Source organism: Oncorhynchus keta, chromosome 24, assembly GCF_023373465.1.
Source record: "Oncorhynchus keta strain PuntledgeMale-10-30-2019 chromosome 24, Oket_V2, whole genome shotgun sequence".
Taxonomy (NCBI): Eukaryota; Metazoa; Chordata; class Actinopteri; order Salmoniformes; family Salmonidae; genus Oncorhynchus; species Oncorhynchus keta.
In genome coordinates this window covers 36514790-36528109 of record NC_068444.1, presented here as the reverse complement: position 1 = coordinate 36528109, position 13320 = coordinate 36514790, and the positions used below count along the sequence as shown (strand labels likewise).

Here is a 13320-nt window from a genome sequence, read left to right as displayed (position 1 = left end):
CAAAGCGCACAGCCAAGACAATGAAGGAGTGGCTCCGGGACAAGTCTCTGAATGTCCTTGAGTGGCCCAGCCAGAGCCTGGACTTGAACCAGATCGAACATCTCGGGAGAGACCTGAAAATAGGCTGTAACGTAACAAAATGTGGAAAAAGTCAAGGGGTCTGTATACTTTCCGATTGCATTGTAAATGGGAGGTACATAGATGAGGTTGTCATTCAAAAATCATGTTAAACACTATTACTGCCCACAAAGTTAGTCCATGCAACTTATTATGTGACTTGTTAAGCACATTTTTATTCCTGAACTTATTTAGGCTTCCCATAACAAAGGGGTTGAATACTTATTGACTCAAGCCATTTCAGCTTTCATTTTTTAAAATTTTTTTTAAATAAAAAAAACAGTTCCACTAACATTATGGGGTATTGTGTATAGGCCAATGATGCAACATCTCAATTGAATCCATTTTAAATTCAAGCTGTGACACAACAAAATGTGGAAAAAGTCAAGGGTTGTGAATACTTTCTAAAGGCACTGTGAACTGTATGGTGGTGGTACTGTATATCAACGGTACACATCCTGTTGTTTTTCGTAATGAATAAAACACGAAGAGAAAAAACAAGTTAAACTAATAGGTGATAAAGATAAGACCGGAGGTGTAACAGTTTCTTATTGTTCTACTGCATAATGTGGGTAATAAAATAATGAATCTCATAAAGGCATTTGTTATTTTATAAATCAATTAAGCTAGATTTGTTTTTGAAAAATTGTTCATATAATTGGAAACGCAATAGATGTCTTGCATCTCACTGGAGTTTCCTCTCCTGAGTTAATAGCATTCAAATTCTTGCTTCTGTTGTCCACAGCAAACAAAGGAAGAGGGATCTTGTTATACGCTGCTTTGATGCTCACCGGTGTCGCAGCCACAGCCATGAAGAGCTTTAACAAGCTATGGCGGTGTATTAGTTAGACTTTGAAAGGCGCCACATCTCCAAAATGTGTGTTCCTCATCTGCCTCTCTCTCTCTGTGTGTGATCTGTCCCCCTCTCCTCTGTCCTAATTAGCACGCTCCTGTTGTTTTCTCCGTAATGAATAAAACATGAATGATAAAAAGTCAAACTAAAGGGTGATAAAGATGAGACCCGAAGGTGTAAACAGTTTCATGTTGTTCTACTGAATAATGTAGACAATAAAATAATGAAACTCGTAAAGGGGTCCCTAATAAATACACATCTTCTCCATTACTATGTCAAGCAAATCAATCACGGCTTTAAAAAAAAGTTGGTGCGCTGTTTACCCAAGCGATATTTGCATGCTAGCCCTGTTAGCATGGTTTTGGGGGAGGAGATGATGGAGCCGTGAAGAATTGACTACAGACAGGACAGCACAATAGTCCTTGTGGTTAAAAAGGTTTGAGTGGCTTACTGGCTTTGATGTGAAGGAGGCTGTATGCTAAGTGCACTTTCATATCTGCCCAACACAAAACACCTTGTTCCCTCACATTAAGGCTAATTATTGGCTATTAGGGAGATGTCAGGACTCAGGAATAATTGTCACGTAAATACGATTCTCTCTCGCGACACACGCACCCACAAACATCTTTCTTTCTCCCTCTCAGCCATACATGGGTACGCACACATGCCTGAACTTTGCCCAAAGATGTTGTACACCAAGCAGTGCTCAATTCATCATAAGAGCCTTTCAGCTGCCGAGCTGTAAATGTCACCAGAGTGAGGCAGCTCTCTGCTGCTTAACAAAGCCCCTCCCAGAAGTCTGCCATCTCTCCTAATCTAAATTTCAGTAATATAGCAGACACTCTTATCCAGAGCAACTGCATACATTTTTTTTCACACTCATCCCTCATGGGAATTGAACCCACAACCCTGGCATTGCAAGCGCCATGCTCTACCAACAGAGCCACACATGGATTATCTTGGCTGGTTTGTGATAAACCGAGGTGTTAAATGCCTATGGCATTGTATTTCCCCCAAGTCTTTGTACTGTGCACACGTTTCCATTGAGACTGACAACCATAACCTTTTCTCCAAGCTGCTCTCTCACTGGTTGTGATTGACATTGATGGAGGCATGGTCTGCTGTGGCTGTGCCTGGCTCAATATTCTCTCTCTCTCTCTCTCTCTCTCTCTCTCTCTCTCTCTCTCTCTCTCTCTCTCTCTCTCTCTCTCTCTCTCTCTCTCTCTCTCTCTCTCTCTCTCTCTCTCTCTCTCTCTCTCTCTCTCTCTCTCTCTCTCTCTCTCTCTCTCTCTCTCTCTCTCTCTCTCTCTCTCTCTCTCTCTCTCTCTCTCTCTCTCTCTCTCTCTCTCTCTCTCTCTCTCTCTCTCTCTCTCTCTCTCTCTCTCTCTCTCTCTCTCTCTCTCTCTCTCTCTCTCTCTCTCTCTCTCTCTCTCTCTCTCTCTCTCTCTCTCTCTCTCTCTCTCATATATATAGTAGTTATTTGATGCAGTGTATGTGGTGTGATAACAGTCCCAGTGTGGCTACCTTCCATGTTTATCTCTCCCTGTCCCTGCCATGATATGTGGCAATTGGTTTGAAGTGTGGCATGTCTAGAAAGCTCTCCTTTCATTTTACTGGGAGATATCTAGTGATATAGCAGGTCCATAGTCTGCCGTAGATGTTTCCATCTCCCTGCCATACTATGTGCTAATTGGCTTGAAGAATTGTATCCTGCTCCCTCAACGGGAGATATCTGCTTACACGTGTCAGCTGTGTAACAAAACACTGAAATGAAAGTATACAGCTAGTTGGGTGGTCCAATAGTAGCAACTGGAATTAATGCTGTATTGCTGTAAGTGACATATCCGTGTGAAATGGACACCTCAGCCTGCGTCTTCAGAATCCCCAGGTGTTCTGGTGATGTCCAGGGAACTGTTGCTTCATCCATGAGCAGGGGGAAAATCACAGCTGTTGTCCCTGGTCTGTCTATTAGGGGGCTCAAATGTAATAGTTGGGCTGGATGGATAGATTTCCTCTCGTATTCATCTACCCGTCCCTCTCCCCTCACACTCGCTCCTCCTGTCACCAGATAGTTCTGTCAAATTAGATGATGCCCATCCCCTCTACTCTAAAAGCACACACCTGGTCTCACTGGCATGGCCCATGGAGACAGCCTGGACTGGACAGCTCAGGGCAGGCAGCTGATTTCATGGAAGATGGGGTATCAGATGGGGTGTCTGGGTAACCTACGACACATGGAGGAAAGTTTATTCCATAATGCATTGTAGATACTGCTGTTACACAACCATACTGAATTCATGTCAATTACAGGGATGCCTGTAAGACATAGAGACGCAGTATACTGTATGGCATTACTATCAAGGTGACCGGCTACTATTGTGCTATTTTATTTCATGATGAAATCATCTGGTCATCCACCATTCATTGCTGTGAAATACGTTACATGAATCTACTAATGGGAACTTGATCTAATAGTCTAGGGAAGTGGTCCCATTGTTCTCTTTGTCTCTACAAAGCCACTAACGCCGTGCATTAGTGAGAGAGAGAGTGTGTGTGTGGACGTTTTCACAGAATGATCGCAGGTCATTATGGAAACCACTGATTCAGAGTCGTTTGCAGATTCAAGTGATTTGGAAGACACTTCAGGTTGCAGTGACGGGGATTTGATGATGATGTAGACAGCTGTAGAGAGTATGGTTGTTACTATCATCTCTTATTCTTGATTTGTTTCTGTGTTAGAAAGGATTGTGTGATGGCAAAGTGAATTAAATCAGAATGTGACATTGTGCAATGGGGCCTCCCACTCATCTTTCTATTCTGGTTAGAGCCAGTTTGCGCTGTGCTGTGAAGGGAGTAGTACACAGCGTTGTACGAGATCTTCAGTTTCTTGGCAATTTATCGCATGGAATAGCCTTCATTTCTAAGAATGAGAATAGATTGACGAGTTTCGGAAGAAAGTTCTTTGTTTCTGCTCAACAAGTCGAAAGAAGGCCAGTTTTATTGCTTTTTTAATCAGTACAGCAGTTTTCAGCTGTGCTAACATAATTGCAAAAGGGATTTCTACGATCACAGGAGTGATGGTTGCTGATAATGGGCCTCTGTACGCCTATATAGATATTCCATTGAAAATCAGCCGTTTCCAGCTTCAATAGTCATTTACAACATTAACAATGTCTACACTGTATTTCTGATCAATTCGATGTTATTTTAACAGACAACATTTTTTTGCTTTTCTTTCAAAAACAAGGACATTTCTTAATGACCCCAAACTTTTGACCGGTAGTGTATGTAATATGTATGCATGGATGCCTGCAGGTTGCTTTGGATAAAGGCGTCTGCTAAATGGCGTATATATTAAAACGTACGTTAGTGTCCTACATTAGTTTCTTTGGGGGATGTGTTTGACTGATTTGTTTTCAATTTGTGTCCCCACAGAGAGGACATCAGGACGGCTAATGTCATTGCTGCTGATGCCGTCACCTGCCTGGTCATTGACAGAGAGTGAGTAGTAGTACCCTGTGTCGTCTAAAGGTTTACTTTTAAATGTGTGCAGTTTGTTGTAAGTTGATTAACCTTTTACTGCCATGAAAAAAAGCAATTGTAGTGCAGAGCATGAAGCACATCACAGTAGTATGACTATTATAGGATTGGTATGTTTTAACAAAGGTTTGTTGTGTTGATCCATATCATTGATTATAGATCATTCATCACTCATCAGTATTATGCAATTTATTCTGAATCCGAAAACAAATATCTTCCCCACATTTGTAACGTTTTTACAACTATATCATGACATAACGCCATACAAAGAACATAGAGAATAGTTCCTGTTTTGAATGACAAGCAGCATGGTAAAACAGTGGGACTGGGGATGGAGCACTGTGCACTGCATGGTAGAAAGCCTGTTCTCTTCCACTCCCCATAGACCTCATGAGCGCTGTGAGGGTCTGGGTCTCTGTGTGTCTCTGTCAGAACCAGAGGCAGGGCTAAAAAAAGGCGAACGCAGCACACAAACGCTGGAGGCAAGAGAGGAACATTTTCTGTTCGCTCTCTGCGGGAGATCCACCATTCATTTGATCACATTGGCCGCCTGAAAGCTTTATGGCTGAGTCTGTTAAAGAGGGCTCGTTTTGGCTGCCGCGCTGCGCTCCCTCCGCCATCATGCCGTTGTCGTGCATGTAATGACATGACCACTGTTGTGGATTGGGATTCCGGGAGGTTGTCTGAAATAGCACCCGATTCCCTATATAGTGCACTACTTTTGACCAGTGCCCATAGGGTAGTGCACTATATAGAGATGCAGACATGGTACCAAACATACACTCGGACAGGGAGAGTCGACTGAGTTGATTCAGTCTCCTCAGATGTGCTAATGGAGGAACATACTGTATATCAGGCTTAATGAAACTAGCCTACTTTTTTTTACTCCTCTGTCTGGCTCTTCACAGTGGCATCTGTTAGTAGTGTAGTTTAGGAGTTGGATTTGCTCGGGCTGCTACGTATAGCTCTCTGGCGTAGTCTATAAACTTTACGATAAGTCTAGGCTATAAACTTTTTTATCTCTTCTGCATTACTAATATCAAACACATTTATTATGGCAAGTCGGCCTCATCCAGTGCAAGTGGACAACTTATATATGGGCTTTTGTAGGAGAGGCACACTAAGAATGCAACTTTAAGTGGGTGTGAACTCTATAGTTAGAGCAACGCAGTTCACACTTCAAAATGCGCTGCCATTGGCTATCGTGGGTCATATTTGTTTTTCCAGTCATGAAATGATAATAAATTCCTTTCGCCTTGACACATAATGAGGTAAGGAGGTTGTGACAGTTCTTGGCTAGCCTCACTGGACGTCGGTTCCTCTCTACCACTTACCGTACATAATGTTGAGCTGTACCAGTCTGACACCTGAATCTAACCCCGGTGAGAGCAGACTTATAAACCTCGGAAATAACTCCTGAGGTCTACAGTATACCTATCTATATGTGTACTGATTGCGGGCACATTCTGTGCACATTCTATTCTGTTCTGGAACATGAGGCTGCCTCTCAGTGCCCGAGGGCCCAGACAGGCGCTTTTCAACATTGTTGCCTGCTGGGAGAAAATGACCCAGAAGCAACACTCCACAGACAGAGCTCAGATGTGTCACATTTAAATGGCCGCTCCTCCAACCTGCCCCCTCTCACTGAAATGCAGGGTGGTAATCTGACCCCTCTTAGCCCCTCTAATGGTTTCAGGCGCTTTGAAACAGATGGCTAAAAACAGCACAGAAGGACCCTTAATGACAAAAACCTGAATATGCTAAATGGGAAAAATGATCAATTTTGATGACGCTCCATCATAATCTGGTTATGTTTTATATAACCAGACATTTGTCTACTTCTTTAGCTTGTTATTCCTCTATAAGAGATAAGAGAAAGTCTCAGCTATGATATCAGGGTTTACCTGGCAGTCGTTTCTATTTTTATCATGTTTAAATGTATTCTATTATCACATTTTGACAGTAATGTGTCATTACTTTAAAATTGCCAACTCCATACTAAATTGTAAGTCAATAGTGTTTTTAGAGCTTAAGGTTTATGTACAAACTCAAATAAACAATAGAAGATTGCATCTCAAAAAAGACAATGATTTACCATACCTTGTCAGGGAAACAAATGTGATTGCAGACAACCCGTCTGCCTTGTTGATCTTGACAGTATCATTGATGACAATATTTATTCTCCAGAACAGGTAACATCCATCATATCTTGTGCGTGACAGTACATTTAGGATTGCCTTTTGAATGTTCAAAGCATGCCAGTGGACATATGTTCTTGATTTCGGAAAGAAAAGAAATTAAACGTCAATTCAATCTAGTTTTGGACAGTCGGATCTGTTGATTGTTCTAATGCATTTCCTCAATCAAGCTAAAACAAGCACGTCTGCTCTCCTCCTATGCATATCATCCGTGTGAGAGGTTTCATCAAAATGCTTTCATCAAAATGAATTCTCGATTGCATAGAATAAAATCAACCAAAAATCATATATTATTTTATTTTTATTTTTATATTATTTTTATATTAAGTGCTTCGTAAACAACAGATGTAGACTGAGAGTGAAACTCTTACTTACTGGTCCTTTTACAACAATGTAAAGATTATATATATATTTTTTTTAAGTAGAATAATAGAAGTAGTGACACGAGGAATAAATACACAATGAATAACAGATAACAATAACCAGTTTTGTCTCATCACATATGCTACTGCTACTGTTTGTGTTCTGTCACTTTATTCCTAGTTATACTGTATGGACATATCTATCTCAACGACTTCGTACCCCTGCACATGGACCCGGTACTGGTACCCTGTGTCTATAGTCAAGTTATCGTTACTCATTGTGTTTATTATTACGTGTTTGACTTTTCTATTATTTCTCAATTTTCTTTCTCTCTGCATTGTTGGGAACGGCCCGTAAGTAAGCGTTTCACTGTTGTTTACAAAGCATGTGACAGAGTACAATTTTAGATTAAAAAAAAAAATGATTTTGAAGAAATATAACAGGGTGTACCAGTATCGAGTCGATGTGCAGGAGCTCAAGGTAATATCTAATATATCTAAATATAGGTAGGGGTAAAGTGACTAGGCAACATGATATAGCACATATGGAATCATGTAGTAACCAAAACAATTGTTAAACAAATCCAAATATTTTATATTTGAGATTCTTCAAAGTAGCCACGCGTTGCCTTGATGACAGCTTTGCACACTTTTGGCATTCTCTTCATGAGGAATAATTTTCCAAAAGTCTTGAAGGAGTTCCCACATACTGTATGCGGAGCACTTGCTGGCTGCTTTTCCTTCACTCTGCGGTCCAACTCATCCAAAACCATCTCAATTTGGTCGGGTGATTGTGGAGGCCAGGTCATCTGATGCAGCACTCCATCACTCTCCTTCTTGGTCAAAGAGCCCTCACACAGCCTTGAGGTGTGTTGTGTCATTGTCCTGTTGAAAAACAAATGATAGTCCCACTAAGGGCAAACCAGATGGGATGACGTATCGCTGCAAAATGCTGTGGTAGCCGTGCTGGTTACGTGTGCTTAGAATTCTAAATAAATCACAGACAGTGTCACCAGCAAAGCACTCCCACACCATCTCCTCCTCCATGCTTCATGGTGGGAACCACACATGCGGAGATCATCCGTTCACCTACTCTGAATCTCACAAAGACTCGGCGGTTGGAACCAAAAATCAAAAACTTGGACTCATCAGACCAAAGGACAGATTTCCACCGGTCTAATGTCCATTGCTTGTGTTTCTTGGCCCAACTCAGTCTCTTCTTCTTATTGGTGTTCTTTAGGAGTGGTTTCTTTGCAGCAATTTGACCATGAAGGCCTGATTCACGTAGTCTCCTCTGAACAATTGATGTTGAGATGTGTCTGTCACTTGAACATTTATTTGGCTGCAATTGCTGAGGCTGGTAATTCTAATGAACTTGTCCTCTGCAGCAGAGGTAACTCTGGGTTTTCCTTTCCTGTGGCGGAACTCAAGAGAGCCAGTTTCATCACAGCGCTTGATGTTTTTTGCGACATGACTTGAAGAAACTTTCAAGTTACGGATTGACTGACCTTCATGTCTTAAAGTAATGATGGACTGACGTTTCTCTTTGCTTATTTGAGCTCTTCTTGCCATAATATGGACTTGGTCTTTTACCAAATAGGGCTATCTTCTGTATACCACCCCTACCTTGTCACAACACAACTGATTGGCTCAAACACATTAACCTCTTGATTCTAGCCATCCCGGATCCGGGATCGTGAATACAGCCTCAAGCTCATTACCATAACGCAACGTTAACTATTCATGAAAATCGCAAATGAAATGAAATAAATATATTAGCTCTCAAGCTTAGCCTTTTGTTAACAACACTGTCATCTCAGATTTTCAAAATATGCTTTTGAACCATAGCTAAACAAGCATTTGTGTAACAGTATTGATAGCCTAGCATAGCATTAAGCCTGGCATTCAGTATGCAACATTTTCACAAAAACAAGAAAAGCATTCAAATAAAATCATTTACCTTTGAAGAACTTCAGATGTTTTCAATGAGGAGACTCTCAGTTAGATAGCAAATGTTCAGTTTTTACAAAAAGATTATTTGTGTAGACAAATCGCTCCGTTTTCTTCATCACGTTTGGGTAAGAAAAAAAATGAAAATTAAGTCATTACAACGCAAACATTTTTCCAAATTAACTCCATAATATCGACAGAAACATGGCAAACGTTGTTTAGAATCAATCCTCAAGGTGTTTTTCACATATCTATCGATGATAAATCCTTCGTGGCAGTTGACTTTCTCCTCTGAAGAAATGGAACGCGCATGGACCTAAAGATTACGCAATAATTTCGACGCAGGACACCGGGCGGACACCTGGTAAATGTAGTCTCTTATGGTCAATCTTCCAATGATATGCCTACAAATACGTCACAATGCTGCAGACACCTTGGGGAAACGACAGAAAGGGCAGGCTCATTCCTGGCGCATTCACAGCCATATAAGGAGACATTGGAACACAGCGCCTTCAGAATCTGGGGCATTTCCTGTATGAAATGTCATCTTGGTTTCGCCTGTAGCATTAGTTCTGGGGCACTCACAGATAACATCTTTGCAGTTTTGGAAACATCAGAGTTTTTTCTTTCCAAAGCTGTCAATTACATGCATAGTCGAGCATCTTTTCGTGACAAAATATCTTGTTTAAAACGGGAACGTTTTGTTATCCAAAAATGAAAAGAGCGCCCCCTATCTCGAAGAAGTTGAGAAGGAAAGAATTCTCACAATTAACTTTTAAGAAGGCACACCTGTTAATTGAAATGCATTCCAGGTGAAGCTGGTTGAGAGAATGCCAACAGTATGCCAAGCTGTCATCAAGGCAAAGGGTGGCTACTTTGAAGAATCTCAAATATTACACTTTTTGGTTACTACATGATTCCATATGTGTTATTTCATAGTTTTGATGTGTCCAGTATTATTCTACAATGTAAAAAATGGTTGAACAAAAACAAACCCCAGTAGGTCCAAACGTTTGACTGCTACTTTACTCGCGGTGTCAGTGTAAGTATGAGTGAGTGTGTGAGTAGAGTCCTGTGTGTGTGCATAGAGTCAGTGAGAGAGACTTAGTAAAAAAAAAAGCTAAATGCAGGTAGTCCGGCTAGCCATTTGATTAGCTTGTTTAGCAGTCTTATGGTTTGGCCCACACACACAACTGGGTGTGTGTGTGGGCCATGTTAATTCCTTAGTGATGGAAACACAGAAGAACTTGAAGCAATCGACCCGTTCCACTACAGTCCCATCGATGTGGATGAGGGTGTGCTCGCCCCTCCATTTCCTGTAATCCACAATCAGCTCTTTCGTCTTGTTGATGTTGAGGGACAGGTTGTTGTCCTGGCACCACAATGCCAGGTCTCTAACCTACCTACAGTGGTGTAAAGTACTTAAGTTAAAATGCAACTTAAGTAGTTTTTGGGGGTATCTATACTTTCTTTTACTATTTATATTTTTGACAGATTTTACTTTTATGTCACTACATTCCTAAAGAAAATAATGTACTTTTTACTCCATACATTTTACCTGACACCCAAAAGTACTCGCTGTATTTTGAATGCTTAGCAGGACAGGAAAATGGTCCAAATCACAGATTTATCAAGAGAACACGTGGTCATCCCTGCAGCCTCTGATCTGGCGGACTCACTAAACACAAATGTATCTTTTGTACATGATGTTTGTGTGTGCCTCTGGTTATCTGTTCATTTTAAAAACAATAAAATTGTGCCGTCTGCTTTGCTTAATATAAGGAATTTGTAATTATTCATACTTTTACTTGCATGTATATTTAGAGCAAAATCATTTTAGTGTTTTACTCATGTGATATTTTACTGGGTGACTTTCACTTTTACTTGAGTAACTTTCTATTAAAGGTATCTATACTTTTGCTCAAGTATGACAATTGGGTACTTTTTCCACCACTGCCTCCCTATAGGCTACCTCATCGTTGTCAGTGATCAGACCTACCACCGTCGTGTTGTCAGCAAACTTGATGAGGGTGTTGGAGTCCTGCCCAGCCACAAAGTTGTGGGTGAACAGGGAGTACAGTAGGGGACTAAGCACAAACCCCTAAGTGGCCCCCCTATTGATGGTCAGTGTGGCGGATGTGTTGTTTTCTACCATCACTGCCTGCGGGTGGAACAGCAGGATGTCCACGATCCAGTTGCAGAGGGAGCTGTTCAGTCCCAATGGTCCTGAGCTTGGAAATGAGCTTGGAGGGGACTATGGTGTAGAATGCTGAGCTGTAGTCAATGAACAGCATTCTTACATAGGTATTCCTTTTGTCCGGGTGGGTGAAGGCAGTGTGGAGTGCAGTAGAGATTGTGTCATCTGTGGATCTGTTGGGGTGGTAAGCAAATTGGAGTCGGTCGAGGGTATCCGATAATCTAATTGATGTGAGCCATGACCAGCCTTTCAAAGCATTTCATGGCTATAGCTGTGAGTGCTACGGGGCGATAATCATTTAGGCAGGTTACCTGCCATCTTGGGCACAGGGACTTTGGTGGTCTGTTTGAAACAAGTTGTTATTACAGACCATGTCAGGGATTGATTGAAAATGTAACGGAAGACACTTGTCAGTTTGTCATGGCATGCTCAGAGTATGCGTCCTGGTATTCCGTCTGGCCCCTCGGCCTTGGGAATGTTGACCTGTTTACAGAGAGCGAAATCATACAGTTGTCTGGAACAGCAGGGGTTCTCATGCATGGTTCAGTGTTCCTTGCCTCGAAGTGTGTGTGGAAGGCATTTAGCTTGTCTGCTAGGCTCTAGAGACTGGGCAGCTCGCAGTTGGGTTTCCCTTTGTAATCTGTGATAGTTTATAAGCCCTGCCACATCCATCGAGCATCAGAACCGGCGTAGTAGGATTTGATCTTAGTCCTGATCTTAGTCCTGCTTTGCCTGTTTGATGGCTTGTCAGAGGTCATAGCGGGATTTCTTATAAGTGTCTGGATTAGTGTCCCACTCCTTCAAATAGGCAGCTTTAGCCATTAGCTCACTGCGGATGCTGCATGTAATTGATTGGTCTTTAACGAATCTACTTTGAAACAAACGTATACACCTCACACACATGGTTATGGGCTTAAAAAAGTAAGACGTCTGTACCATGTCAGATATAGAGTTAAAATGTATAACATTTTGAGTTTGCATCTCAATAGTACACTTTCTATACATCACAGAAGATTGAAATATAACAAAACTTATTAACATAGAACCATCGTATTTTCGTCAACAACAAACAAAAATCTTTATTGGGCACTTTTGGTCATTGACTGCAGAAATAGGCTACTGAAGCCATTAAATTATGTGGTAAACTCCTCAATGTTATTGGATGAGTCCCGGAACATGCTCCAGTCTGTATGACCGAAACAATCCTGTAGCTTAGCATCCGCTTCATTGGACCACTTACGTATTGAGCTTGTACTTCCAGTTTGAGTTTTTGCTTGTAAGCAGGAAGCAGGAGGATAGAGTTATGGTCTGATTTGTCAAAGAAAGGACAAGGGAGGGCTTTCAATGAATTTCAGTGCACGTTGCTTCTAGTTGCACAGGTGACATGCTCATAAAAAATATATTTGGCCACCAGAAATGCCACCTCTGAATGTTTATTTTCTTATTTTCTTATGGCCCTATACAACTTGTTGAGTGAGGTATTAGTGCCAGCATCGGTTTGTGGTGGTAAATAGACAGCTATGAGAAATGTAGATGAAAACTGTTGTTAAATAGTGTGGTCTGCAGGTTATCATGAGGTACTCTACCTCAGGCGAGCAAGAACTCAAGAGCTCCTTAACATTAGAGACACGCCCCTCTTCCCTTCGTCCTACCCGAGTCTACCGTTCCGGTCTTGACACTGCATAGAAAAAAAACAGAAAGATGTATGTCCTTGTTCAGCCACGACTGAGAAACATTGGATTTTTTGGGAGTGTCGGATCGATAGGATAGACTAGAAATGGATCTCATCCAATTTGTTCTCAAGGGATTGCATGTTCACCAACAGAGCAGAGGGAAATGGCAGTCTATTTGCTCGCTAATGTACTCTGGTCAGGATGCTGGTTCGCATGCATCTCTTTTGCTGCCGCTTCCTCTTTCGTGTCCTGGGGATTAGGGCCTGGCCCAGAGTATGCAGAAAGTCCATAGCTGCCGACTTGTTGAAGTACAAAATTACGTCCATATCGAAGTTAGTGTTCTGATGTCCAGATGCTATTTTTGGTCATAGGAAATTATGGCAGAGACATTATGTACAAAAAAACGTTAAGATCAGCGATAAAAACGACA

At 41.5% G+C, this 13320-nt stretch overlaps 1 protein-coding gene across 6 annotated transcripts in view; it reads left to right on the top strand.

Annotated features, from left to right (window-relative positions):
• The window catches only part of prkg1b (protein kinase cGMP-dependent 1b), a 159747-nt gene that overhangs the window by 129260 nt on the left and 17167 nt on the right, over window positions 1-13320 (top strand). For all 6 annotated transcript variants that reach the window (XM_035734582.2, XM_035734583.2, XM_035734587.2 and 3 more), the window contains one exon: window positions 4406-4471. In XM_035734582.2, coding sequence (XP_035590475.1) covers window positions 4406-4471 — 66 coding nt within the window. The remainder of the gene's footprint in view (window positions 1-4405; window positions 4472-13320) is intronic.